This window comes from Penicillium malachiteum (assembly GCF_028827825.1).
Source record: "Penicillium malachiteum strain IBT 17515 chromosome Unknown utg000005l:1.0-9002435.0:1.0-325561.0, whole genome shotgun sequence".
Lineage (NCBI taxonomy): Eukaryota > Fungi > Ascomycota > Eurotiomycetes > Eurotiales > Aspergillaceae > Penicillium > Penicillium malachiteum.
In genome coordinates this window covers 33,515-61,418 of record NW_026643098.1, presented here as the reverse complement: position 1 = coordinate 61,418, position 27,904 = coordinate 33,515, and the positions used below count along the sequence as shown (strand labels likewise).

Sequence of the window (27,904 nt, the reverse complement as noted above, 5' to 3'; positions counted from 1 at the left end):
GTTGTCAAGAACGAAATCAGAGATAATGAACTGGTAAAATCTTCAATTTGCTATAGAATTCTCATTATCGCATTCAGCAGAGTCTTATCTCTCCTCTATCCATGATTACGAGTACACTTATAGTCGAGGCATGTTGGATTTTCGTGCGGGTACATGGAACCATGCTTCCTCGAACCCCACATGACGAGGCCAACGCGCTGTCACACGTTGAATTTCTGGGGACATAATACGAGGATATCCATACTTGACGCAGATCATTTCTGTTTCCCGATCGGCAGATTCGAGATTGAATTTCTCGGCTGAATCAATCACTACACAATGTTAGATAAGAGGGTGTTTTCAAATATTCAATGAACTTACCCATGTGCGCAATCTGGAGAAACTGTTCTTCAGTTTTTAGCGAGAAATGTGACTTAGAGACAAATGGCTTGCTAATTTGATAGGCTGTTGCAATTCCTCGAATGAACTTGGCCAAATGACCATCATCCTTGTAATCGCAAGCGCGTTTAAACACCTCGGACCACCCGGAGGGATACTGTGGCCTATACGTAAGTAATTCCTCAGGTTGTTGAGCTGGTAATCCGACTTGACAGTATAACATCAAATCTGCACGTCCCTTCCATTCTAATAAGCGACACTTTGCTCTTTCACTGATCCATGACACACTGTTGAATGCTGGCCAAAGAGAACCCGCTGTAATCGAATGCATAAGGAAAAAGTCGAATCGGATTTGCTTCTCAGGGCGTTGAGCCAGAGCTGTCCAGTATACTGAAAGGCTTGTTAGAAATATAACGAAAAACAGAATGGGATGGGTGTAAAGAATGCTCATACGTGTAGAATTGAGACACTCGGCTGTTTTCTCTTCAAGTTCATGGGATTGGACTTTCCATGACCCGATCAGTTCCATAAATGTATCCTTCGTGTGAGCTAAAAAGCCATCACGCACTTGCTTGACCCCGTATTTGTAATCCATCGCCCCACGAAGTTGGTGATTCTCATGCATCTTTCTCTGGAGCGTGATAAGTGTTTCATTTGAAGACGAACGGGAAGCATATCGTTCAATTTCAGTCAGAACCAATCCAAATGAATTATCATGGACGGCTGTCATAGCAAGAGCCTCGGCGGCGATAAGCGGCTGATCGAATTCAATCGCATACCCAAGATGAATGGGAGAGTGAAGGAATCCTATGAACAAGTCAAATTCAAGGTTAGTTCAGAGCCAGAGGATGAAAAATAATTACCACTGAAAAACCGTTGAAACATGTCCTCAGCGCGATCGTGCCCTTTGAAGAGAAACTCGTTGACTGTCACCGCCAGGCCATGGCGTGAAATTTGATCTTGGAAAAAGGCAAAGTAGTCATCATAATAATCCCCCTTTCCTAGGTATTTTCGAAAGTTGGCTGGTTGAGCGAAATCCAAGACACGGCGAGGATCAGGTGGGCGAGTAGATTTCTGAGAGTCTGTATTCAAATTATATGCCAACTCCAGCTGGGGTTCGGTGCCTCCTAATGCAACAAGAGCCAAAATGTGATGGAGAATATGATCTAGAAGTGAATCCAAGTCAGACTGCTTGGCAGTTTAAACTTCACTGTGACTTCGGGGCTCTAAAGAATGTTGATTGACTCACTGTGAAGTCCTAGGTTATGGATGTAGATGTGATAGTTATCATGGTTCTGTTGCAAGATCTCCGATGCTTTTCGAAGAATTTCGTCTTTTAGAGGCTGGACTTCAAAAATCCCGGTCAACGGAGCATAATTGGTAAGGTTAACCCTGTGAGAGGCTGCCATTGTTCAACGAGTAATCTATGCAGTGAAAAATGCACAATGTTGCCCTGGAGTATACTAAGTCACCAGGGAGCGATGAAGATTCCAAGATTGTTCCAAAATTTCAAGTTTAAGGTGTAGATATTTCAAATTCCAAATTAGACTATAGAGTGCGCATGAAGATGTGGGATCTCGGTATATTTTTTTATGGAATGAAGTATCATGATAGATTGAAAGAGAAAGGGGAAGTCAAATCAGACCAAAAGACCAAACCCCCCTCATTCAGACCTTCCCCGCATCTTATGAAGTGCATAGTATGCATAGTGGCGCATAAGAATGCTTATACGGTTATACCTCGGGATTCATTTCTGGAATAAAATCAAATCCGAGTTAGAAAGAATAAATCTTTATAGGATTGAATGTGAAAGGAACCTTGGAATTGTGATTTAGCATGAACTCATCATCCAAGCCCATGACGTAGTTCATGAATGTATCTACTCTCTCCGTACGGAGTATTCAGTATGGAATAACGATCGGCAAAAGGTGGAAAATGCCCGTTGAAGGACCGAGGAATCAGGATGATCATTCAAATGTTCAAGTTCCCACTCTACTCCGTACTAAGCCGAGTTCCGAGCTTCCAAGGTTCATGAGGGGAAATTCATCTCAAGTGCTCGGACTACATGATCCTTCATATTATGGGTTAATATCATCATGCACTAAGGCCACCAAGGATTATTCGAAATTATCAGCTTTCGTACGCCTGAATCCTGCGAAATTCTGATTCGCAGTTCATTCCGAACTCGGCCACTGCATTGTCGATCTGGCCAGACGATCATCTCACACTTGTTTCAATCTGTTCTTTTAAACCTTCCAACATCCTACTCCTAGACATTTGAAATCTGGGAGTTTTTTCACTAGCATTGAATCATCAGTATAACCCATCAGTAAATAAAGACAGTAATACAGAAGCAAGATGATTTTCGAGCCCGCTCAGCGTCTTTCGCTCCCCACAAAGGACTTATTGTCCTACATCTTCGACAATCCAACGTACGATCAAGATAAACCGGTGAGAATAGGGATTTTGAGACTCTGGAATTGACACCGACGAGAGCTAAACGTGGAAAAAACAGATGTATATCGATGCCCAGACGCCAAGTAGATCAATCTCTTGCAATCAAGCTCGCCCAATAATTCGGCGTCTGATTGCAGGTCTCCGAGCTGCAGGTCTTCGAAGCGGAAATTGTGTTCTAATTCATTCTTTTAATGATGTGAGTCTGCCGATCTATATTAATACTTGGATTTCAATGATCCTAATCAAGATAATTTGCTACCTAGATCAACTACAGCATGCTGGTACTCGCTATAATTGGCGCTGGCGGCGTGTTTACAGGATCGAATCCGTCCTACACTAAGAATGAGCTGTCTCATCATATCAAAGCGTCGGAAAGCAAGTTCCTTATATCCGAACCAGAAGTTCTAGAGGCAGCACTTCTTGCAGCGAACCAGGCCGGCATTTCCAATGACAGAGTATGGATATTTGATAATTTGGAACAGTCCATTCCAGAAGGAATGGAATCATGGAGAACATTGTTGGATCACGGAGAGGACGATTGGATTCGATTTGACAGTTTGGAAAAAGTTCAAACCACTACTGCGGCCAGATTCTTCAGTAGTGGCACCACAGGCCTTCCCAAGGCCGTCACCATTACTCACTACAATTTCATTGCCCAGCATGAGTTCGTCACAGAAATGAATCACCGACCTTTCCCGGTAAGATGCATTTATTACCCGCGACTCCATGAAATGCTAAGAGGAATTCTGACAATTGATTTGTATACAGATGTCTCGAGTGATCGCGGTTCCCGTCTTCCATGCCTCCGTCGGCTTTGTAACACATGTGGCGACTCTAAAAGCCGGTCATGAGACATATGTGATGCGCAGATTCGATTTAGAAAAATACCTGGAGACAGTGGAGAAGAACGATATCACTGAGCTGGCAATGGTCCCACCAATTGTCATTGCTATTTTGATGTCTCCCATCTCCCACAAAAAGCCTTATCTCAAGAAGACAAGGACTGCACTGTGTGGAGCAGCTCCCCTGGATAAAGATCTTCAAGAGCGGCTTCGATCTATGATGGCTGATGGTAGCCCCTTTACCCAAGTTTGGGGTATGACGGAAACATCCTGCGTCGCCACTATGTTTACCTATCCTGAGCATGATACCACTGGCTCGGTTGGACGATTGATCCCGAATTTAGAAGCAAAGTAAGTGATTTCTCCACGGTCGGAGTTGAGTGGGAGGGAAAATTTTAGGGAAGAAAAATACTAATTATGCATGTCAGGCTTATCGATGACAAAGGGAACAACATCTCTGCATATGGTGTGCGGGGCGAGCTGTGTGTTAGAGGCCCATCCGTAACACCAGGGTACTACAAGAATGAGGAGGCCAATGCAAACTCGTTTGATGCCGACGGGTGGTTCAAAACTGGTGATATCGCTTACTGTGATGAAGAAACTCGAAAATGGTACATAGTCGATCGAAAGAAGGAACTTATCAAAGTCAGGGGATTCCAAGTTGCGCCTCCTGAGATTGAGGCTGTTCTTCTGTCGCATCCTCAGATCATTGACGCTGCAGTCATTGGAATTACCATCCCTGGCCCTGACGCAAATACCGAGTTTCCCCGGGCCTATGTGGTTCTTCGCCCCGAAGCCAAAGAGAAACCACTCACTGAAAAGGATGTTCAACAATTCGTTTTGAAGAATCTGGCTCGATACAAGTCTTTGACTGGAGGAGTCAAGTTCCTTGATTCTATTCCTCGAAACCCGAGTGGTAAAATCCTCAAAAGATTCCTCAGGGATTATGCGAAAAAGGAAATTCAGGATGGAAAGATTCGACCCAACCTTTAGACCAGGTCTTGATTGTATAGCATACTCCTTTTTCAAGCTTGTACTTAGTTTTATAAATCATTGCGATTGAACCTAGGAAAGTTATCTATTCCTACTATTCAAGTTTTTGAGATTAGAACACTTCAAGCTGAAGGTGACTCCGAGTCGAATTTACTATACTTCAAATGATGTTGGTGATAGCCACAGTTACTACTGCAGGTGGCAGGGCTGAGCAGTTGAGAGTTCAAACTTAAAATCCGACCAGCAGATAGTATTCCAAGGTTACGTAGTCATGGGACACTAAATCGGCCTTAATTCTCATCTCAGCCCTGGGGGCCTGAATATTCAACAGTACTGCATCTCCAGGTCTATCATGGATCGACATGTGCCAAGGGACACCGTGACCTTACTTCACATTCTGCGATTATAACCCTAATTCTTCAGGCCTCCAATGTTCGTATTTTGAGCCAGTAATCTGTCATATTCTAGACCCAAGTCTCCTTTCAACGTTTAACTCCTTATAGAAACAGATGACTTGAGTCCAGAAGAAGAGTTTGAATCTTGAATTTGAACAGAAAATGTAGACTTGGGTCATGAAATAAACAATTGAATCGTACATAAAGTACCAACTGCACGACATCTGAACATTTGAGGTAATGGATCGCCAAGTCGGACTCCTAAATGAAACCCTTCAAGGAATCGGCGGCTTTTGAGATATCTTTTGAGCTTGTCAGATCGCTCAAAGTGTTGGTAATATTCTGGACCAAACTAGCGATCGTAGAATTGCTGTGATCATCCAATAGTCCGTCAAGAGTACCGCTTAGTACTTCAAGTATTGAAACTCGTGTTGTGAGTGTCAAATTATTCAAGATTTCCTCATAGTACGCAATATGGTTACCGTTATATATTGTGGAGTTTCCAGATGCGGAAAGCTGAAAGTCACCATCCAGAAGGGCGGCCTCTTGCGAATGAATGATATCGTATATATTATCGATGATGGTCTCGATATCAAGCTCCCCTCGAAGAGACACTGTGTTGTTCCCTGGCTTCAGTACCACGTTCTGGATAGTGCCTTGGCCGATAAGCAGATCATAGCTCCAGAGATTAAGAGTCACATTTCCCTACAATATCGAGCATGATTTCATCAGATCATGTCTCCAAATATTCTATGTGATAACATTACTAGAGGATATGTACTCACCAAAGCGAAGGTAAAAACTGAACGGTTGGGCAATGTTGCTGTGGCGATAATATTGGTACCATCTGCCTCTTTTGGAATAGCAACTTCAGCGGACTCAATTGAAAAGCCATCTAATTTGTCCAAGCCTTCCAAGAAGAATGGAATTCAGTTTCCAGTTTCAGCATATAATAATAGTTCACGTACCATTCAACTCGATATCTTTATTAAGAGTTAAGGGGGCATTCAGAGCTCCCAGATGACCCACGGTTGACCCCTTGGCTGACATTGTGAATCTTTCCTGATAGACCGCATCTGTTAGAGTGTCCAAAAATTGACTCTCATTTAGAATCAAGGTATTGTGCTGCTCAATAGTCATAGCGGTGTGACCCTTGAGACTGTATGATGGTAGTTTCACGGTGATATAAGGAGTCATGGGCTGAACATCACGGTTGAAGAGACTCAAATTAAACGCATTTATCCGAATTCGCAGACCAAGCGGGATTTTTAAAGATGTATGGAGCACAAAGGATACTGAGCTCGGGGTTGGATCCAAGATCTCAGCTGAGTATATCGGGAGATCTGTATCGTCAACAACTCTTTGTGCGATAGCTGGGATTGCAACGAGGAAGCTGCGAAATATGGAGGAATTAGCATCAAAGCAGCTTCTTGCTTGAAGGCTTGGGGCCTGGTTGAGTCTTCCCATGGTCACTCACAAGACTGGAAGAAATATTATCAAAAATATAAGAAGTGCTAGACAATAAAAACAGAAGAAGCGCCGGCAATGCCTACGAATCTTGTTTGTTGCTTTTTGTTTGGTAAAGTTGATCTCTTTCACCGATAACCAGTTGTCGCGTCCTGCATCAGCCGGGCCCTTCTCATATATAATATCCCTTGGCTCGTTCACCCCAATGACATACTTCTCGCTCTGCAACTTGTCCATCTCCTGCAAGAAATAAATGTCAGAGAGGATCCACTGGATATAAAGGATTACAGTACGAAGAGAGAGTGAGGGATGTTGGAGATACGTGTATATACAGGACTGGGAATGATGAAACTTGAAGTGCGTCGACCAGATACCTACTGGATAGTAAGTCGTGTACTCAGGGAATAATCCGTCATGCAGAGCTGTGGATGTGTACAGCTGAACTTGTTTCCAAGATTGAGCTCGCCTTGGATGATGTAAAGTGTCATCAATCCACTTCTCAAGATTGGAGCTTCGACTCAAAGTAGGATTTCCAGTCACAGCTCTCCCTAGGATGACAAGCTCGAAACGAAGACTTGCTATGCAGATAGATTTCAAGGCTATAAGGAAAGCTACACCTTTCAGCTAAAGCACAGTATTTATAGTATTGCTACATTGATTTGAGACTGAAGGACCCGCTATTAAAGTGCTAGTACCGGTACGCTGAAGTACATTCATTCCTCGACACATCTAATAGATACTATTGGTAAACTCCACTTTGGAGAAAGGTTTTTATGTACTACTAAGTAGCTTGATCTGGGCTGTGGCACGGTATATGTGGAACCCAAATTCAACAGTTCAGAAATTCCTCGTGACGCGGAGATCATGATGATCTGAACGCTGTAAGTGTTTTCCCCTCTCCAGGGGTCTGAGTTTCTATCCACGTATAACAGTCATGATGTTAGAATGCACTAGTAAGAATCCATTGTCTCAATTTGATTTTACCTCAGAATTTCGCTGATCCTGCGGGGCCCCGCATCCTCAAGGTCTAAGAACCTGGAAGTTGACATTTCTGCAGCATGTGTTCAGAGAAAAAGAAAATGCCGTCCTCGGTTCGTATCACAACTGCCGGGCCGCTAGGTTGTTTCTTGACTGCTAGTAGGTTGTGCTCAGGGCTCTTCCAGGGGAACTGAATCACACGCCAGTATATATTGGAATGACTTTTCAATTGAGGTATCAGATCCCGCCCGGTCCGCGGTCCACGGAAACCTTGCAACCAGAAATTTTGACATTCGATCTCCTATCTTATCCTTGAATGAATCAAGACACTCAAGCATTTGAATGCAGATGAATCCATATGATCGAGGCCTGCGTCAACAGTTCAAGTATCTTCAAATCCCTGTGTTTTGATGACACACCGTGCATGTGAGATTGGACGAATATATTTCAGCTAAAATTTCCCCAGTGTGATTTTTTGGATAGAACATTTGAATTGAATTTTATATGATAAATCTTGAACTGTCAGTGTTTAACATCATCTATTGAGTCTCAGCCTTGGAACTTCCCATCCATCTGACACTTCGTGGCAGTTGCCGATCGTCATTGCAAGATACGAAAAAATCTATAAAAAAACATGTCAACATCATCATCCCCTGCAAGGGGCCAAAGCCAAGGAGAAAATGAGCCCGACGTTCTTTTTGCATCAGAGAAGCGCGGGGGTGATCTCGTGCCCTCAAGCCCCCAGACAAATGAGAATCAGATTCCTCAAAGATCGGAAGTTATGCAGAAAGTTGTGCAAGAAGCGATTATACTCGCTGGAGGCGCCGTCGCTATTTTGCTCCAGGTAGCTGAGCCTGGTGTTGGAAAGGGGGTGGATAACCATAGCAATTTCGCATACCGACCAATTGATCGCCTTCGCACAACAATGACCTACATTTACTGCATGGTCTACGGAACTGAGACAGAGAAAGAATTGATCATAAACTTTGTCCATAAAGCCCACGCCGCCGTCCAGGGCCAGGATTATTCTGCCGATGACCCCAAGCTTCAGCTATGGGTCGCAGCCACCTTGTACGCAGTTGGAACCGATATCTATCAACGCATATTTGGTCAAATGACCGAGGAAGAAAGCGAGATCATTTATCGCGAGTATTCAATCTTGGCAGTCTCACTTCGAGTTCCTCCCTCCCTCTGGCCTGAAACCAGGCAATCCTTCTGGCAATACTGGGACCATAAGATCGAGACTATTCAAGTCACTGATCACGCCAGGAGAGTTGCTGAGGATCTACTGCGAAACAAGAAAGTACCATTCGCTCTTCGCGCTGTCCTTCCCCTTGTTCGCCTCACTACCACCGAGATGTTACCGCCCAGACTCCGTGATGCATATGGGTTGAAAACCAGCAGGCTGAGGACATTCACATATCGTGTTCTCCTTGGGATGACAAGAGTCACTTATCCTGCCCTTCCTCGAAGCGTGCGCACCTACCCAATGCGGTATTATTTGAAGGATATGCGAAAGCGCCTTCAGGATACACCGCACAAAGGTTGAGGTTATGATTAATATTTACGTCGGGAAAATGTTTTCACTTTGAGCACAGTGCAAGGAATTCAGAATGTTAGACAGAAGTGACCTATTGAAACTTTTTCCAATCATACATTTTTTATTTTTATTTTTTGGCCATTTCTTAACCAATTTCAACGTTGCCCTCTGGTGGAGTCTTCAAGGTATCATTACAACTTAGACAATAGTATAATAAGGTTCAACGCTCTAGTATGGGAGATCTACCTTGGATTGATGTAGAAAATTAAATAAAACCGGAGAAACAGCCTTCAAATGTTATTGTGGTTTCGTCAACAATATATTCATTTAGCAGACGATTATACGCAGTTAAGTTAGCACTTGAGGTTGACTGCCCAGGTAGTACCGAGAAATATCAATCGGTAAGTCGTGATAGTTACAAGTACTGTGCAGTATGTAGTAGTTCAAACGGCCCAGAAAAATGCATCCTTGTCAAAAACCGAGCTCCGGTTACATGATTCAAACGAATCAAGGTCAAAAGATTTGATTAACCGAGTTCCGCGGCTCTCCACCTCTTCGATGCCGTCTCATGTATCATGTTGTATGTATAATGTGGAGAATGATCAACTGCCGATTCATAAAATGTGGGGCTGGCTCATGACTCATGAATCTTTCATACGAACGAGGCTTAGCATGTACTCTTCTCCTGTGTCCTTGCAAAGTTAAAGCATGGGAGTTAGTCCTGAGCTTGTTAAATGAAAAGTGTAATTCTTTCCGGTGGACTAGAAGCATTTCATGGGGGACTCTGGGTGGTTAAGACTTATTAAAAATACCAGTTCAAAAAGCAGCCCTGAAGCCCTTGGAACCTTTGGAATATTACTGATCTGACTCGGACTTGCAGCTTCCGTACTAGTTTAATGCGGGGAAGGACAAAGGAATCTCAACTAGAAACTGGTCATATCATGAAATAGTAGGACAAGAAAAAGCCATTTTTCAAGGCTACTGAATTCTAGCATTAATTTCTAGCATTTAAGCAGCCAGTCTCATTTTTGAGACAAAAGGCCAGCTTTGATCTAAGTTAATAGGATACTGTCCCCAAGAAAGCGGAAATTCCACTTTGAAACTCCCCATCGGACTAGAAATCAATCAAACTCCAAAAGTTACAACAAAATGCTGCGTCGAACACGAAGAGCCCCAACGGCATGCTTATGGTGTCATCATAGGAAGGTACGGTGCGACGCATCCATTCAGGGTTGTCCATGTACGCGTTGCCGTCAGGATGGCCGTGATGACTGTGTGCTTCGTCGCAAGTTTTCAAAACAGTAAGCTGTCTCCGTTGAAACCAGACACTCTTCATCCATTAGACACAGTCCGTGGTCAGAATCTCATCGTATCAAATCTCCGACCGGAGCGTTTTACTAACTAGATATCATCACAGAAACCGCGCCACCACGCCGAGGGAGTCCTCACCGGTCGGAAAGGAGACTGAAGTGACTTTAATAAGTCCTCTGATAACCCCTGAGAACCAAACTCCTGCAGATATTCGGCCTTCGCAATTTGATTCCGCCGACCTTGTGAACGTGGACGGCAATCGCTTTTTGAACTTTGATGATCTGAACTGCTTGCCTCTTGAGAACATTACATTCTTGTACTCCCAGGGAGCTCTGGAAATACCAAGTCGCAATCTGACTCATGAGTTTGTTGAATCCTATTTCAAAGAGATTCATCCAATGGTTCCAGCCCTGGATGAGGCCCAGTTTTGGAAAGCATTTCTTGGTCACGCCGATCACACGATTTCAATCTTCGTTTTCCAAGCTTTACTTTTTGTGAGCTGCTCAGTGAGTTGTCTCATTTAACCTAGCAGTGCCATCCTTTCAATTTTCTGATTATAAAGTCATATAGTTCGTCAGTCTTGATATATTGCGCAAGTGTGGTTTCATTGACAAGAGAGATGCTCGGGCCAAGCTTTATAGCAGGGCAAAGGTCTGATATACTATCCTGACGATATGATAAATCCTGGACAGTTCTCTGATAAACCTTATAGCTCCTTTTCGACCTGAAAGTGGAATCCAAGCCGTTTGCAAAGGCTCAAGGTGCTATCCTTCTCACTCATCACACCTCGGCAGAGTCTCCACTGGCAGGGAGTATGTGGCTCACATGTGCCATCGAAAATGCTATGATGATAGATGCGCAGCCGTCCAGTTCTGTGGAAGATGTAAGCGATTCAATGAGAAAACGGGTGTGGTGGTCAATCTTGCTGCGCGATAGAAGTCTCTGCATTGGTCTCCGACGCAGACCCCAAGTAACGTCAATAAATATCTATGGATGTCGCGACATGCTGGAAGAGACCGATTTTGCACATGAGATGCATAGTTCGGAAGTGCACAGTTATCAAAGCAAAAAGGCACTGCTCTTAGCTTTACAAGAGCAATGTCAACTGGCAGTCCTTCTGACAGACCTCACCTCCCTCATATTCGCTCCCCGAGTGAGGTATGGTGAAGTCTATGATCCCGATGAATGCGGAGCTTTGATGCAAACACTCGCAAGTATCAAGAATCCATTGGTTCAATGGTGGATCCACGCTCAGTCTCGTCAATTATCTGAGAACAGCCGATCTCTCAGCGTGTCTAGCACGTTACGAAATCTCACATCGATGTATTATCAGTGAGTATATCACCTCATGCCATGTTGGTACATATTCGCTGACAAGAATTCTTCAAGCGCTGCCCGAGTGGACCTGGCGCAATACCTGGCCCTTCTGATCGAAGAAAACCCCAACGTGCCAGCTGATATATACAAGAAGACCATTTTGGAGATTGGAAGCGACTTGAAGGCTGGAATAGATGGCCTCAATGCGACCATGAAGTTCTTCAGCACACATGATGTCAATTCCCTGCCTCTCAGTGTGTAAGTGCGAATTCCTCTAGGAACCTCGGGTTAAATACTATATTTCATGGTGGATACCACCCTGGTTATATATGTCGACTCGGCTGAGAAGATCCACGGCTGATTTCACCTTTGACTCAGACTTGGATATGTTGGAATGCCGCTTGTTCTAGCTGCCATCGATTTGAAACTCTCCAACAAACCGTCTGAAACTACATCTCGACAGAAGGTTGTCGATTTTCTCAGCAAAATCGTTCGACACGCAGAATCCCTCTATGATGTTACTGATTTCGTGGCTGCTGGAACCAATCAAATTCTCCAACTTGCCTACGTAACAACCCAGGACTTCTTTCTCTCTGCAAACAGTGCTATCCGCCATTCAAGCCCTGATACGAGTTATGATTCAGGTGGTGGAAGAAGTGCAGTGGCACAGAGAACGCGTAAAGGTCGTGCGCGGGCAGGTGAAACTTCTCGAGCAACGAACTGGTTAGAAGCATATATAAGATGTCCGCGCGCTTACCTTTTGATTTCTACATCTGTGGATTATAGTCTTTCAGTGGGTCGCCTGCCGGGTGGGAATTCCCTTCCTTCCTTAGTGCGCGAGATTGCTTCAATGTGCTCCATGGCACAACTTCCATGGACAGTTCAATCTAAACCGTTCAATAAAACGCATGTTACTCGCCTGATGCTAGAGCCTCAGCTCAGTCCTGTGCGACCAGGGTTGGTGCAATCAAACAAGACAAACTGCGGATCCGAGGCCCACGACGGGAGCTTGGAGCTTGTATTCTCAACACCGAGAGATAGACGACCATCTCCCATAAATGACTTTGAAGCGAGCAAAAACAAGGATGATCAACAACATGATCAAACCAGTCAAGGAGGGCATGCAGCAGTACAAGGGCTCGTTAATCTTGATTTTCTCGAGTTTGATGCAAATACCTGGGGCATTCCGCAGCCAGCCACAGGTAGGTACCACTGTTCCGGTCGTTTGGCCAACATTTGGCCGTCTCACTTCACGCCTGACTCTTTATCAGAATGTCACGTTTGGGAGACCACAGAAGGGGACAACGGCTTTGATTGGTCTCACCTATCATTGGATTATGTATGATAACAATCAAGGGAAATAATCCTAATTCGAAAGTGCTTGACGATAAATAGAGTTACAAAAGCTCTATTAGTACAGGGAAGCACTTGAGTGTGCCAAAGACTGCCAAGCCAAGCCTTGAAGGGATCTGAAGACAGACTTGAAGATGAAACTGCATGTACTATTGAAAAAAAGAATCAGTTTCCGCCTCATCCTGGCCATGTAGCATGACACTGGCATTTATGGCCAGACAGTTTGAAGGAGAGGAGTCAAAGATACTAGCTAGGCCTAAATTATCAAATGATCACATCGATGTTTTAAGACACAGCGTGCAGGGTGCGAACAATAACGGAAAAGCGCATGAACTGCATTTTCAGCTGGGTTATTGGCATGGCCGAGGTCAAGAACTGTTGCACGCACAATCTCGAAATGATACTGTGCACTGGCAGATGTCGGATTTCTTTTCTTCAAGTTTTCTTTTCGTACTTCAATGTTAGCGCTGGAGGTAACCTTGGAAATATTATCGGAACAACATTTGAAGAAGCTGTGCGTGAAGATCCGATACCTAGCGGAGCATATATTATAGGTATATTGAATTCAGATGTCCTATTCACGTCACATGATGTCTCGAATGATCTTTCAAACAAATCACATGCATTTCTTGAATCATGTTTTCAACATTTGGAAAAGCCTTACCACATCCAATTAGTGTTCTCCAGCCCAGGCAGAGAAGCATCCTGAAGGATATCGAATTCCAGCCTCTCGATCGCGGATTCGATTGTTTCGGGATCCAAGAGCCCTGGATCCCAATCAGTTGTTACCCGTGAACTAGAAGCCACATGCGTTGGAAATTGATCCTGATGGGTCTCTTGAAACTTTTCTGTCCTTCGCAAAGGAGAACTGGCCTCTGCATGATCAGGACCTGGCGGCTTGCCGTGTGTTTGAGGCTCGGATAATCCATTGACTCGACGATCGACAGTTTTCAACTTTTCACAGAAATTCATGACCTCTACCAAATCTTGCTTATAAGGTCGTGCAATAATGATACCTCTGGTAACGAATTCGTCCAGTAAAGAGAGAACATTTCCCAGATCCCATGGCTCCGAGATAGAGGGCGCAATAGTATCGATAATAATCAAGATAAAGGCTGCCGCAAACACCGCATCGATGTCGTGGGGAAGCATCGTATCTGTTCATTTTGTGACTAACGTCAATAAACCATTCAAATGTTATAGGCTCGATGAATCAACCATACTCAGAAGTTTATGAATTCGCAATGACTCAATTATAGTCAAAATTCGAATAGCCGACTCTGCACAAATTCGAACAAGTCCTATCACGGCACCCGATAGACGCAGAGTGGAATTTTGATCTGCGAGATTGGCTTTCAGAAGGAAGTAAATGACCGGCCTTATAGCAAGTATACTGCACTGTAACCCCAATGTCAGCTAGGGACGACGAAACGGAAATTTGTCATTTAGTTGCAGACCTGGTGATGTAAAAGATATAAGTTTGCTGCTGTACGTGAAACAGTATCACCTGGAGAATTTGGTTCGATTTTCATCTTCGTGTTCAACTTCCTGGATGTCTTGACCTGTTTTTGCAAAACAGACTGTACTGCTGCAATAAACTTGCTACCAAGGTACCGCTGAGATCCGTGACCGTAAATGACTGGAGAGTAAAATTAGTTCAGCATTTCCCTCTCACATGTGTGTCGTTTCAAGCAACAACCATTTAGAATATGACCCAATTGGGACATTACCTCCACATGTAACCCCAAAGCAAGATCCTCGTCATGGTGGATGTTGTCTGTATCGGGCATCGGGAGCGATATATCCGTATCGGAGAAGCCAGGGACTACTCCGATGAGACTAGAAAGCTTTCTGTCAATCACATAAACTGACCACCATAGTCTTGACCGATGCTCAAACTCTTCCCGTGTATTCCGCAGGGTATCCCATTTTCGCTCCATTCCATGTGTGATAGAAATCCGCATAGCTAAGCCAATCTATGGGGAATAATTCATTAGTTTCGCTATCTAGGCATTGAGTTCGATTCGATGCTCGGAAAAAAAAACAGGGTATATCGCTCACGTATTGATGAGCAGCCAACTGCATGTCCATTGCTTGCATGAACAGAGCAAACAGACTCAAAATTTCAATGGCTAGAACGGGCTCTTGGGAGAGTTGGTGACAGTCAGGAAGTGCCTCAACTGCTTTCGCAAAATATGTGGCTCCAGTTGGACCTAATGGTCCAGCCTCTCGCGCAAGAATAGATACGCCGAATGCAAAGATAACCAGCATTTGAATATGCCAGATACCAGTAGGCTGCACACTATTTTGGTTGCGGTCGGTATAGAACTGATGTAGTCTGGATAAGAAAGCACCGTTATCAAACAAATGATAAAGCGGACGCAGAGCGAATGAAACCGTGTGTGTTAGATATACTGCGTAGTCTTCAGAGGGTAAATGAACTCCCGACAGATCCACATGTACTCTCTGCCAAGGACTTCCGTAAGCACCGTCTTTTATCGGAATCATATCATGTAGCTCGGGGCCTTGGACAGCCTTAGTGATCATAAGTCGAATGTTTCGACTAAAGGAAAACGAATTACTATGGCCAAGATACCCTGTGAAGGTGTTTAAATTAGCAAGTTTCGATATCGAGCCATTCATAGGCTCAGAAAGAGGAGGTTGCGCTGTTTACTATACTCATCGCCAATCGCATCCGAGTGACAGGTCTCGTCATCTCTACCTCCATTTCGTCCAGCTGCACCTCTTGGTCGACCGGAATCTATAAATTGTGTTTCAAGATAGGTTTGCTGTCTCTTAAGTGACTTAGTCAGTGACTTGAGATCCATCATACGGGGTTCGGGTTCGTATATTACGTTCTGAGCGGAGTCCTGCACCACACGCTCTTGTGATTCAAGTACCAGACCTTTATTAAATGTCAGTTGACCCGGGATTGTACAGAGGAGGAAATTCAAGCAAATTGCATTCTATACCTGTCATAACAGCTGGTTGCGCCTGTCCTGCAAGTGAAGAGCTGCGCCCTTCTAGCTCACGGAGGTAACTGTCAAATCTGTAAGCGAATCTGTGCAAGTGAACTCAAGCCATGGAAATATTCCTCATACTCTTCCGTAATCACGACTTTCTTGCCCCGCTCATTGAAAATGCAGTCAAGTTCTTTGGAAGTGCAGTATTGACAGGGCTGCTGGCCAGTACATTTGATCTTGCGCGTTCGGCACCATTGGCACCTGTTATATTCACGCATCAGTAAATTTAGTCCACTCATGGATTAGTGGGGATCTGCATACGCGTTCAAAGTCTTTTTTTTCTTCCTGATACCAAGTCTCACTCGTTCCTCCATTGTTTTCTTTGTTGATCTCGCAATTTCAGTACATAAAGTCTGATGATGAGGATTCTGGTAAATGCGGAGGTTGACGGGATCTCGCTTGATTATGTCAGTATTTTCGGAATCGGAAGCCGGTAACCTTATCGGACCTCCGAGGTCGCCGGGAGTTGACAACATACTACACTGTACACAAGATTGCAGGCGCTTCCAAGTTCCAACATTTGAATGTTCTCAAGCCCTGGAGGTTCTCCATTATATATGTATGTTTGCTTAGCTTTTCTATAAAATAACTGAACCTTAGAAAGTCCAGATGTCTTCCAAGGTTGTCTGAAATTTCGGATCTCCAATGGGGGAAGTGCGGAAAATTTCACCCCAAGAGGCTACTATGGTAAAACTATCATAAATGAAAGAGGTCTTTGTAGGTCAATGTATTTGACATATATTGCTATCTATATGAGCATTCATTTCGTGACAGCAATAATGTCAACCTCTGCTGTCACGTCCAGAGGTAGCCTGGAAACCTCCACGGACGTACGAGGGGGCTTATGGGGGAAATAAGTGTTGTAGACTGCATTGAACTCAGGGAGCTGGTCAAAGTCTGTGACAAAAACCTGAAAGATACATGTCAGATCAGTGATGCAATGTAATCAAGACTTTTATCTGAGATAAACCGTTACTTTGACTGTTCTCTTCAAGTCAGATCCTGCCGCTTTCAGGATTTCATCAATGTTCTTGCAGATTTGATGGGCCTGTTCTGTCATTGAACCTTTGATCAAGTTCCCATCAACATCCGCTGCAATCTGACCTGCAATCCAGACTTGGCCATTGGCTGAGAAGGCTTGAGACTATCAATTATATCATGGTCTGTTAGCCTTGCACGAAAGCCAACAAAGAGTCAATATAAGGGATAGCTAAGATAGCTCTTACATAATGACCGATTGCTGAACACAGAACGAACAGAGAGACATCTTGTTAGCGATTTCGCGCTTCAAGTGCCATATAAGCAGGCTTCTTACGTGCATAACTATCCGTCGTATGAATTGTAGTGATTGATGATACCATCCTGGCGTTTGGAGAGAAGAATTGCCCGGAGAAACTCGGCCAAACTTTGAACTGGCGTCTTGCAAGATGTCCTCCTGGACGGAGAGTGCAGAGAGAATAGAGACGGAAGATGGAAGTCAGCATTTTCACGAAAAGTCAGTCAAGAAGATCAATAGCAGCAACTGGGTTAATAACCTTGCAAATAAGTAGTGTGTAGTGGAGCAGGGAAGCCGATTGTCGGAACGGATGACCGCTGACGGGATACGATGCCGTTATCTCCAAAATCAAATAACGCGAGACAAAAAAGGATTTAACGGAAGATAGATAGATAAACTTGAATTTCAAGTTATTCATGTAATTTGAAGACTCGAAGTCAAGTGACTGGTCTATATAGTGTAGATCGATACTTCTTCCTCTTATTCACTCTCCTTCCCTCATACACATAACATTTGACTCGGAATAATATCATCCTATCATTCTATCAATCTATGTCATTCTCCATGCCATCCTTACTTTCAATGTTACATAACACCATATATGCTTCACAAGGTCAACTGTCCCATATCCTATCTGATCCTCCTCTCGTTTGAGTCAACTGGTGCTAATGGAAATTCATTAGTGGCTCGATCTAGTGCAACTTTCGCTTAGAAGTCCATACCCCCCTTAACCAAAGATGCACCATGTCATCTGAAAATATTATCAAATATGAGCCTGTATCATCCAAAGAGGCCACAAGCACATTTGCTGATGGTATCGGTACTAGTCTATTGCCCCAGCTCGAATCAGACATCGAGTCAGTCCGGCGACCAACAGTCGCCATCATGTCTGTTGGAGAGATGGGCCTTGGTATCGCCGGCTTAATGTCCAAATACTCATACCCTGTGATTACAAGCCTTGAAGAGCGGAGTGAGAAAACCAAGGCTCATGCTGCAATGGTGGGAGTAAAGGATGTACCTTTTGATGATCTGCCATTCGTAGCAGACATTTTTCTTTCGATCGTTCCGCCTGCGGCGGCACAGGCCACGGCTCTGAGGGTTGTTTCCGCTTATAAGAACGCGAATGGGAGGATACGGTCCCATAAATCCCGTCCACTGGTCTTTATGGATCTTAATGCTATATCACCGGCCCTATCCCAAACAATAGGATTGACCTTGCAAGAAAGTGGTGTTATATTTGTGGATGGGGCGATCATTGGCTTCCCGCCTCGGCCAATTAATGACGGAGATGATATCTGGTTTCGGCCATCTATTCCAGTCTCTGGCCCAGAGCTTAAATCGGCAATTGGAGATCCATGGGCTGAGCATTTTTCTTCGCTGCTGAAGCTTCACCATGTTGGTGCAGATTTGGGCGCAGCGAGTGGCTTAAAGATGTGTTTCGGTGCCATGTACAAGGGACAGGCAGCTGTTGCTACTCAGGCCTACACTACAGCCCAAAATTTGGGAGTCTTGCCAGCTCTTCGAGCTCATATGCTTGAATATTTTCCACACACTACCCCTATCATTGAGGGAAGCATTATCGGATCTCAGCGCAAGGCATATCGCTGGATTCGAGAGATGGAAGAAATCGAGGAAACTTTTGTCTCAATGGGAGGATGGGAGCCAGAGCTTTTTCGCGGGGTCAAGGATGTATTCAAACTGGTTTCCCAACAGACTGATTTACAGAAAGATCCTAAGATGGAGGTGCAAGATGTCACAAGGGATATTTGCGGTGGACTTCAGAATGGGCGTTGTGTATCCAGACTTCAAAGGTCCGCAATTAGGAAACTTCAATAATTCAATGTTGACCTAGGTACATGTGTAGAAAGCTTGAAACATTTGAACATGAACAATGGATGGTGTTAATCCGACATCTAGATACACTGCACCTGGAGGTAAATCAACCAGAGCCGAGTGGACTGGGGTATGTAGTAAGACTGTATCATGGTCAATTGGTAGATATGTATGAATTCAGTGGAGATATAGTGAGACCTCCGGAGGTTACTAGTAGGAGGTCCCGGAGATCTGATGCCTGGCGGTAACGAATAGTCTCGGGTATTTAAGCAGAAAAACAAGGGAAAGGAGAAATACAGCCTTGGAAGCCCTGCCAGTCTTGCCGATAGCGTGAACAGAACTCCCCATGGCTGATATGTAACAATGATGCCACTAACAAAACCTCCGAATGTAATCCATGACAATACGGTTACTTCAATCAATAATTGTAGGTCCAATAACGAAAAAGGACGCCCGTCAAAATGCAGTAAGCAGTCGGAGGGAAAGTTGCACTCCACCCAAAAATCCGGAAACAAATACTAGTATTTTACTAAGAGAGGCGATGAGGAACCAAGCGCCAGAGGTTGAAATGACCTAACATAGGTATGTTAGTTCGAAAAGGAGTTGATACTCCCATGTATACCATATACGCGACGATAGGGGAATTAATAATAGTACCAGTATCATTGAAACTTGAAGCACTTGAGAAGTGGCCACTTGGGGTGTCGCAGCTAGAACGAAAATTGACGAAAATGGAGATAGAACCGCGTAGAACGAGACTAAAATCACAATAATATTTTTTGGCCGCTTGGAAACTGCTCGTTGTCAATAATGTATCTCTGAATGTCCAAATTCTGACTTCTCTCTCATCGGGAATAGGCTGCGCTCTTGTGAGGAATTCCTGCAAGATGTAACCCGCCAATGTGATTGAAGAGGCTACTATCGTGTAGTGATAAGTCCAGAAGATGTTGGATTTGACTGATGTTAAAAGAATGAGATATTCAGTACCCATGCAGGGTATTTAGGCTACCACTATTTCCATTTCACATAGTTGCAGTTCATTCAAGTCGACTTCTAGAGTAACAGAGGATCCCCCGGTGTGCAATCAGTCGGAACATACGACCCCAAGATACGTGCCTAATCTCGTTGAGGGTTGTACAATTGATGCCACTCTATTTTTTGGACCCATTATTGGCATTCTTATCTCACAATTATAAAATCATGTTAGTACTTCCCCTTGGAGTATCAAACAAAGTGGGGGGGTGATCCCGAGACGGCTTCACATCCCGACAGCTGGTCGGGTCTTTCAAGTTGTTGACATCTGGCCCTATATTGAATTCCTCATGCGAGAATTCCATGACATTATAAAAACTCCAATCCTGAAACCTCCCATAGATGTCAATCATCTTCTAAAATTACTCCTGTTATTAACCACCATGACCCTACTATGCGTTGCCTCCAAGGGCCTCAGCCCAACCAGAAGACAGGTTTCTCGGATTAGGACTTATGTACCATCTATCTCGAGATCCCTATCTTTGTATCAGAAACCCTCTTTCCAAAATGAGCCTACAGTGAGTCATTGCATTCGCTCTTAGTTAAAAAGCTTTCCCCATGGGGCGCATTCTAAATTGTACATTAGAAAGCCTATGCCCGAGGATCCCCTGAGCTAGCTGGCATCACGAAAGCCCTTGAAGATCTAAAAGCCAAATTGCCTGTTCAGCTTCCTTTGCAAATCGGTTCTGAGAATGTAAGGTTACATTCACGGTAATATTTGTTGATTGACTATCGTATTCCCGCTGACGGGTTGACTACAGATCAAATCACCAATCTCTGCCCAGATTAACCCAGCGAGGCACAGTCAAGTTATTGCGGAATGGGTTCCAGCGAGAAAGTCCGATATAAAGAAAGCTATTGATGCGGCACTTGCTGCAAAGCCCTCTTGGGAGAATTTGCCGTTTGAAGATCGGGCTGCAGTTTTTCTTAGAGCTGCGGAACTGATATCGGGGAAGTACCGCTATCCGTTGATGGCTGCGACGATGTTGAACCAAGGGAAGAACATCCGAGAAGCAGAGATTGACGCTGCGGCCGAATCATGCGATCTTTTGAGGTAAGTTGTGTTTTTTTGCGTTCATTGTATCAATGATGAACATCAGGATCCTAATATTTTTGTGCAAATAAGGTTCAACGTTCAATGCGCGATGGACATGTTCAAGCAGCAGCCTGCAATTAACTCAAAGGGAATGGTAGGTTTAGACATAGTTGACACTCATGTGGTATTCTAGCCTGGAGGCTAATCTACTTATTCCTCTTTGTCAATTTAGTGGAATCGCCTTGAGTATCGACCCCTCGAGGGTTTCGTTTATGCCATTGCACCATTCAACTTCACTGCACTGTGCGCTACTCTTGCATGTGGTCCATTGCTAATGGGTAATGTCGTTATCTTGAAGCCATCCTTGTCTGCTCTTCACAGCTCATGGTTGTTTCATCAAATCTTACTTGAAGCTGGACTTCCCAAAGATGTCCTTCAGTTTGTTCCAGGTGATGCCGAGGAAATTACAAACGCAGTCCTTGAAAGCCGGGATTTTGCTGGTCTCAATTTCACTGGTTCTACCCATGTTTTCCGAAATCTCATTGCGAAGATCGGAATTGCTACAGGCGAAGGTCGGTTCTTAAGCTACCCACGAATTGTTGGAGAGACGGGTGGAAAGAACTTCCATCTCATCCACGAGTCCGCGGAAATTGAGAGTGCTGTCAACTGTACCATTCGTGGTGCTTTTGAGTTCCAGGGGCAGAAATGTTCAGCGCCTTCTCGTCTTTACGTCTCAGAATCTGTCTGGCCGGACTTCAAAAGAAGTCTGTTGCAAAAGATGAACACAATCAAAGTCGGCAGCCCTGAAAATCCGGAGAATTATATCAACCCAATCATCCATGAACAAGCATTTGACAGAATGGTCGATTTGTTCGAGAGGGCAAAATCGGACGCTAATCTGACTTTGATCACCGGTGGTAAAGCTGAAAAAGATGTCGGCTTTTATGTTTATCCCACAGTCTATCAGACTACAGATCCTCAACATGAGATCATGCAGACAGAGTACTTTGGTCCCATGTTTTCCGTTTACGTGTTCCCTGACAATGAGTGGGAAAGTATACCCAAGCTCATTGATACTACCAGCAGCTATGCACTTACCGGTAGTATCTTCGCTAAAGACCCGAGTGCTATTCGATTCGCTTGTGATGCATTAAAACACTCAGCGGGTAATTTCTACGTCAACACCAAGAGTACTGGCTCTGTCGTTGGTCAACAACCCTTCGGTGGTTCACGCGGCAGTGGCACGAACGATAAAGTGGGATCAGTGAATACACTGAGCCGTTTTGTAAGTGTTCGAACTGTGAAGGAGGAATTTGATGAAACAACGGAGTTTAGCTACCCCAATTTTCAATCGGAAGATTGATTTAGTAAGCTAGAGGATAATTCGAATCTGTGTTTTAGGTATGCACACTTGGAGCCTTGATCTGAAACCTATATTCAAATGTTACATATACGCGAAAATGTCAACCTTGGAAGCGATATAGTATTGCCAGGTGGGGGTGCTCAATAAAACACAAGCTTGATGATGCTGGAAGAGGGTGAAATATGATTGGAACTACTTGAGTTTTTGATGATAAGGGAGTTCAAGTTTCAAGTTGGCGGGAATTTGAATTTCATTAAAACTTCCATACTTCCAGATGTCGTGTAGTATTGAAGGAAATATTACGATCTGATGACCACTTGGATCGACATCATTGAAAGGCGAAGCCACACTTTACCCACATGCGGGTGCCCACTCTTTTTTTCGGAAGAACCTTGGAAGAGAGCACTTGAGAGCCCCGGAGGAGAAAATTTGAAGATTTATCATATGTATGTAGGCGCTACTAGTACTCGTACCTATATACTACATAGTCACCCGACTCTGACTCCAAGTCACATCCATGGATGCACTCAGGCTGTCACGCAGGCAAACACGAATTCTGGCAACATTTCTTAAACGTACCTACGCGTGCCCAGGTGAACGTGTGGTACATACATATATAGTACATCCATGCATACCTATGTACATATGTACCTAGGTACTATCCAGATGTCCAGATGTCGGAACCTTGGAATTTCTTCGACATCTGCATGTGGAGTTGAATTTGTGAAGAAGCTAGTACCACTGGCATTATGATGGTGTGCCCAGGTGTATGTTTCAACTTGAAGTTACATACTGAACGCTACCGAGAGAAACCCGAGCTAGCTTCCAAATTTCGGTAATGTTTCAAATGTTGAGTGAAGTTAAGCCCTGGAGTAGGTACACTGTAACAACATTTAAAGTAATTGTGCTAGTACATAGTATCTACTCCATGGATATGATCATATATTCTATCTAGTATGGTAAATACATATGCAGATACACACACATACATGTACAGCGCTGAGCTGCCTGCCCACTGGCAGGTGAATGACAACCTTGGAATTGCGTCAGATCATTTCTTCATAAAGTTGGCCAAATTCGACCCCTCTCTAGCCAATTCCGTAGCTAGCGAGGGTCGCGGTAACTCAAAGGTTTCGCGGACTCGAGAGTATTGAATACCCCCAAGCTGAACCACAGGTCTCATGACAGACAAATCAATTTCGTCCTGATGGTCATTGATCGCATCGGATCGAACCCAGAAACGAGTTCCTTGGATGACTGCCAATGATCCGACTGGTTTTCCCTGCTTTGCATGCCCATGATAGTCGAGATCTTTCATCTCAAGTAACTTACCCTCAATTGAAAAGATCGAGTCCTTCAGACGACCGGCACGCACAGTCGCAGATGGAAGTGACTTGAGGCCGGACAGTCCCCACTCTGATATGCTAGACTCGACATCCAAGGAGGTCGCATTCGCAGCTTCCACGAAGTGATCTGATACGACGTTGATCACACACTCGCCGGTTTCAATCAAGTTCTTCTGCGTATCCTTTGGTCGACTGGCTCTTGCTGAGAAGCCTATGACAAACGTGGGTGGGTCGTGATCAACCAACTGAAAGTAGCTGAAGGGAGCGAGGTTTGGTGTGCCATCCTTCGACAATGTACTGACAAAGCTAATTGGCCGCGGAATTCCAGAGACCAGTAGGCGATAATTGTCAATCATAGCGCGATCGCTCCCATAGGGATCAATCTCAACATGGCTTGACTCAAGTGAAGAACAAGCTTGTGGGGAAGAGATTGCACCTTTACCATACTCCCAACGGGGGTCTGGCGTTTGGGTGTACACGATTGGCAAGCTGGGATCAAAGGCAGGCCGAGTCGCTTCCACCTTCTTAAAGTCTGGGTATTTCGGTTTCAACTCGAAGGGGCTTTTTGTACTCCTCATCATGTGTCGCGATGCGCTATGAATCGGGACAGTTGGGGGCTTTGTATGCAGATTAGTTGTGGCATTGGCCCGCCCTGTAGCAATCAAGGCGGGTCGCATGATGCTGCTTTTGTCACGGTCGCAGTAAGGGAGCTCCGCGAAATCCCTCGACTTATGTAAAGTGGGCATGCACCTGGGCAGTTCTTATCACTCAAAAATTCAAAACGATGTTGTGGAGCAGTCGGGATCAAACGTCGGGATCGAATCCCGCAGCCTCTCTGAACCTGAAACCGACCAATCGGAGTACTAACGTTATCCCCTCAGGAGCAAGAAGGGGAAACAGCTGGCAGATTATAGAGAAGCAAGAGAAAGAACTCGTCCGGAACGGAGGGTATGAGAAAACGCGACAGCGGGATATGCCAGGTCTTACCTCCTTACCTTGATCCTCGAGAGAGATGCAGCACTTGAGGCACCTCTTCGTGGTGCGAGAGATCATTATCCAAGTATCGCATATTCAAATGTTGATTTAGATAAGGAATTAAAAGAGACCTTTATCTAAGGGTGTTTCTAACATTTGAAAGCACCAGAAAAGAGAGAGAGAAAAAGCGATAGTAACAAATATAGTATAAGGGTGTTCAATATATGAGATCAAGATTCAGAATGAAATCCTCTCCCCATGTGGACCTGGCCGAGGGGGAAGCACTTGTGGGACTTCAATGTTCAAGTTGGTTTAACACCTGTCCTCCTAATTTAATCCAATTTAATCCGTAGGGCCCTTCAAATGTTTTACATGATACCATCCAGTGAACGTATTTTTCACACTAGTCACTCATAGTACTTATCTTCATTAATAAATAGGTGTCTATCGATTAGCTAACGGTGAATATGGTGTCACCCGGCAACATTCAAATGTTCTCAATCTGTGCCAGGAATTGCCTACTGAGCACCTGGAGGCTTCAGAGCTCCGATTTGCCCCATGATCGCGAACAGATCAGGCAAGCCAGTCTCCTCCACAATCTTTCCATCCACAAAGCGATAGATATTCATAGCACGGGCCTCAATCTTGTTTCCAGAAGGGGGAACACCGAAGAATTCACCGTCGTGAGTTCCACGCAAAGTAAACTTCGCAACTACTCGATCGTCTTCGGCAACGGTATCCTCGAGGGTCCACTGAACATCTGAGAAGGCAGAGCGCATCATCCCTAGAACTTGCATATACCCAGAGAATCCTTTCAGTGGAGCCTCTTGAAACGGAACGTGGAATATAGCTGCATCGGAAACCACTTCCTTTCCAATAGTCTCGTCGGCTGAGTTGATGAACTGGACGAAACGATTCATCTTTGGGAGAAGTGGAGAAGGCATTTTTCAAGTTGCACTACATCATGCTTTAGTTAATAACTTTTCAGCAATTGAGCTAGACGGGATTTGACTTACATCTTGACTCGGGGTTGAGGATAAAGTTGGGGCTTGTGGGGGTATGGACGTCGGGTTTGTCTGTTAAACGTCTGGAGAGTTCAAATCAGTAAGGAAAGAAAACCCATAATATCTCACGAAAATGTACCTGTTGTAAAACTTGAAGTCTTTGTTCTGTTAATTTTTGAAAGATTCAGGCAATAAGAGAACGTACTTATACCTTTTTTTCAATCTGATCTGATCTATGATCCGTGCACTATTAGGTATGTTTGCTATGTTTGAACAGTTTGCATCAATTACAATGTTACATCCGTCGGATCCACTGAACCTTGGAACCCTTCAAATGTTCAAGTTTACAACAGGCCAAAATGAGATAGGAATTCAATTACAGAAATCTTGGAATTGCCACCTGGGCACATGTGCATGGAGCCGGAGCAATTTGCTGGGAGAGCATCAAGAACAATTCAGAATACTCAAGTTAAGCCTAACTTTGAAATGAATCAATTGATAATTCCCACTCAGTGACTCTATTATGGTATCCACCTGGGCACCTATGGGCCCACATATCAAACCAGCCCTGGGGCAAATTATTCAAATTATTCAAATTATTGTAAGATTTTCTCGGAATTCCCGATATTTACGCTTGAAGTTGGTATGTTTGCAGACTTTGCATCAGCCAACCTTGGATCATTATGTTTGCATGTTTGCATGTTTGCACGTTTGCACATGTGTCACGGACCATCGGAAATACCAGCACTCAAGTGCTGAGTTGACACTTGTACATAGCTTCTCCGTGGTCGGCAGCTCGGATATATGGCCGGCTAGGTCGGCGTGGTAATATATTGTTGCGAATTAAGCTGCCACCTGGGCAGTGCTAGGTACGCCCGGGCGGAGGACACAATTGTCCTCCAGATGTCCACTTTCAAGCACCTGAGTTATCCGACAACTTGAACAGATATCCGAACTTGAAATCACTAGTCCATACCTAAGTATCGATATGCCGTCATCCGAAAAGCTTAATTCGCGGATCAGCCGGTTAGCTTCAAACATTTGAATGTTGAATTATTAAACAGGCTGTGGGCTCCAGAGAAGCTCACCGTGTTGCGCGGAGTAGTAGACCGGAACGTTTCGACGGTTTCGCAGCCTGAGCCAGCTGGCAACTTCCGCTTGCGTTGAGTTCAGGATGCGGCCACTATAACTTGTTTATTGTTATTTTCAAGGCCAAAATCCAGGCAGAAAATACACCTGAAGGTTTTCCTTGAACCAGCACAATGGCGCTGAACCGAACCACCAACAAAACGATCAAGGTTACCCTACCCGTCTGCAAGGCAAAATTGCCCCTGAGGAAGCCGTGGGTAGTCCCTACTTGGTTGCCCATGGCATTCACCCTCTGACCCCCATGATCACTGGAATGGAGGATGGCTTGCCCCCTTCCAACGCGCCGTTCCTGCAAAATATTGAAGATCGTCTAAACAACGTCGAAAAAACGTCTAGAATCTATGAATGCGAGTGGTATTGACTATGCAATTGTGTCTCTGACTTGCCCGGGCATGCAGGGCATTTTGGACACTGGCGAGGCTGTGGAGCTAGCAAGAAAGACCAACGATGCCATTCACGAGCACTACGTCAAAGCTCATCCGACTCGCTTCGGGTATTTCGCTTCGGTTGCTATGCAAAATCCGGAAGAAGCGGCCAAGGAGCTTGAGTGTGCAGTCACTGTGCTGGGTGCCAAGGGAGTTTTGATCAACGGATTTACCAACATTGACAAAATAAATCTTTCTCAGGCAGCCTATGGTTTTGGTGTCGAGACTGCTGGTCATACTCTCCACATCATGTGCTCGGGAGTTTTTGACAGATATCCCGTATCGAATTGAGAAGCCCGTGTTTTGTTCAGCGTTGACTACCCCCAGGAAAGCAATGAAGATGCCGGAGGCTGGTTTGACGGTATGCTGATGCTGCATGCATGAGAATACGCGGCAAGCTCTGGCAAGCTC

General features: G+C 44.6%; 12 protein-coding genes across 12 annotated transcripts; 6 read left to right on the top strand and 6 right to left on the bottom strand.

Annotated features, from left to right (window-relative positions):
- Positions 1 to 117: 117 nt before the first annotated feature.
- N7483_009926 (questin oxidase family protein) lies at positions 118 to 1,787 on the bottom strand (the record flags this gene model as incomplete). Its single annotated transcript, XM_057093353.1, has 5 exons — positions 118 to 311; positions 361 to 768; positions 832 to 1,185; positions 1,242 to 1,544; positions 1,628 to 1,787. The coding sequence occupies 5 exons, from the start codon at positions 1,785 to 1,787 to the stop codon at positions 118 to 120; spliced, it is 1,419 nt and encodes a 472-aa protein (XP_056942649.1).
- Positions 1,788 to 2,736: 949 nt separating this feature from the next.
- On the top strand, positions 2,737 to 4,670 carry N7483_009925 (acyl--CoA ligase; the record flags this gene model as incomplete). The annotated part of the gene is made up of 5 exons (XM_057093352.1): positions 2,737 to 2,829; positions 2,894 to 3,031; positions 3,099 to 3,533; positions 3,604 to 4,028; positions 4,106 to 4,670. 5 exons carry the CDS (start codon positions 2,737 to 2,739, stop codon positions 4,668 to 4,670), a joined length of 1,656 nt encoding a protein of 551 aa, XP_056942648.1.
- Positions 4,671 to 5,326: 656 nt separating this feature from the next.
- N7483_009924 (DUF3712 domain-containing protein) lies at positions 5,327 to 6,532 on the bottom strand (the record flags this gene model as incomplete). The annotated part of the gene is made up of 3 exons (XM_057093351.1): positions 5,327 to 5,770; positions 5,851 to 5,975; positions 6,034 to 6,532. 3 exons carry the CDS (start codon positions 6,530 to 6,532, stop codon positions 5,327 to 5,329), a joined length of 1,068 nt encoding a protein of 355 aa, XP_056942647.1.
- A 1,612-nt stretch (positions 6,533 to 8,144) lies between these two features.
- N7483_009923 (oxygenase MpaB family protein) lies at positions 8,145 to 9,059 on the top strand (the record flags this gene model as incomplete). Its single annotated transcript, XM_057093350.1, has 1 exon — positions 8,145 to 9,059. One exon carries the CDS (start codon positions 8,145 to 8,147, stop codon positions 9,057 to 9,059), a length of 915 nt encoding a protein of 304 aa, XP_056942646.1.
- A 1,140-nt stretch (positions 9,060 to 10,199) lies between these two features.
- Positions 10,200 to 13,023, top strand: N7483_009922 (uncharacterized protein; the record flags this gene model as incomplete). The annotated part of the gene is made up of 6 exons (XM_057093349.1): positions 10,200 to 10,351; positions 10,468 to 10,867; positions 10,932 to 11,012; positions 11,074 to 11,693; positions 11,751 to 11,936; positions 12,057 to 13,023. 6 exons carry the CDS (start codon positions 10,200 to 10,202, stop codon positions 13,021 to 13,023), a joined length of 2,406 nt encoding a protein of 801 aa, XP_056942645.1.
- A 668-nt stretch (positions 13,024 to 13,691) lies between these two features.
- On the bottom strand, positions 13,692 to 16,368 carry N7483_009921 (uncharacterized protein; the record flags this gene model as incomplete). The annotated part of the gene is made up of 9 exons (XM_057093348.1): positions 13,692 to 14,188; positions 14,255 to 14,429; positions 14,489 to 14,670; positions 14,731 to 15,007; positions 15,093 to 15,628; positions 15,706 to 15,936; positions 16,004 to 16,071; positions 16,133 to 16,255; positions 16,316 to 16,368. The coding sequence occupies 9 exons, from the start codon at positions 16,366 to 16,368 to the stop codon at positions 13,692 to 13,694; spliced, it is 2,142 nt and encodes a 713-aa protein (XP_056942644.1).
- A 446-nt stretch (positions 16,369 to 16,814) lies between these two features.
- N7483_009920 (RidA family protein) lies at positions 16,815 to 17,415 on the bottom strand (the record flags this gene model as incomplete). The annotated part of the gene is made up of 3 exons (XM_057093347.1): positions 16,815 to 16,964; positions 17,025 to 17,182; positions 17,370 to 17,415. The coding sequence occupies 3 exons, from the start codon at positions 17,413 to 17,415 to the stop codon at positions 16,815 to 16,817; spliced, it is 354 nt and encodes a 117-aa protein (XP_056942643.1).
- A 659-nt stretch (positions 17,416 to 18,074) lies between these two features.
- Positions 18,075 to 19,166, top strand: N7483_009919 (NAD(P)-dependent oxidoreductase; the record flags this gene model as incomplete). Its single annotated transcript, XM_057093346.1, has 1 exon — positions 18,075 to 19,166. One exon carries the CDS (start codon positions 18,075 to 18,077, stop codon positions 19,164 to 19,166), a length of 1,092 nt encoding a protein of 363 aa, XP_056942642.1.
- Positions 19,167 to 20,578: 1,412 nt separating this feature from the next.
- N7483_009918 (Delta-1-pyrroline-5-carboxylate dehydrogenase) lies at positions 20,579 to 22,594 on the top strand (the record flags this gene model as incomplete). Its single annotated transcript, XM_057093345.1, has 5 exons — positions 20,579 to 20,713; positions 20,782 to 20,889; positions 20,957 to 21,249; positions 21,322 to 21,385; positions 21,464 to 22,594. 5 exons carry the CDS (start codon positions 20,579 to 20,581, stop codon positions 22,592 to 22,594), a joined length of 1,731 nt encoding a protein of 576 aa, XP_056942641.1.
- A 1,051-nt stretch (positions 22,595 to 23,645) lies between these two features.
- Positions 23,646 to 24,521, bottom strand: N7483_009917 (flavin reductase family protein; the record flags this gene model as incomplete). Its single annotated transcript, XM_057093344.1, has 1 exon — positions 23,646 to 24,521. One exon carries the CDS (start codon positions 24,519 to 24,521, stop codon positions 23,646 to 23,648), a length of 876 nt encoding a protein of 291 aa, XP_056942640.1.
- A 912-nt stretch (positions 24,522 to 25,433) lies between these two features.
- N7483_009916 (ester cyclase) lies at positions 25,434 to 25,859 on the bottom strand (the record flags this gene model as incomplete). The annotated part of the gene is made up of 1 exon (XM_057093343.1): positions 25,434 to 25,859. The coding sequence occupies one exon, from the start codon at positions 25,857 to 25,859 to the stop codon at positions 25,434 to 25,436; it is 426 nt and encodes a 141-aa protein (XP_056942639.1).
- Positions 25,860 to 27,409: 1,550 nt separating this feature from the next.
- On the top strand, positions 27,410 to 27,784 carry N7483_009915 (amidohydrolase family protein; the record flags this gene model as incomplete). The annotated part of the gene is made up of 1 exon (XM_057093342.1): positions 27,410 to 27,784. One exon carries the CDS (start codon positions 27,410 to 27,412, stop codon positions 27,782 to 27,784), a length of 375 nt encoding a protein of 124 aa, XP_056942638.1.
- Between the last annotated feature and the right edge of the window lie 120 nt (positions 27,785 to 27,904).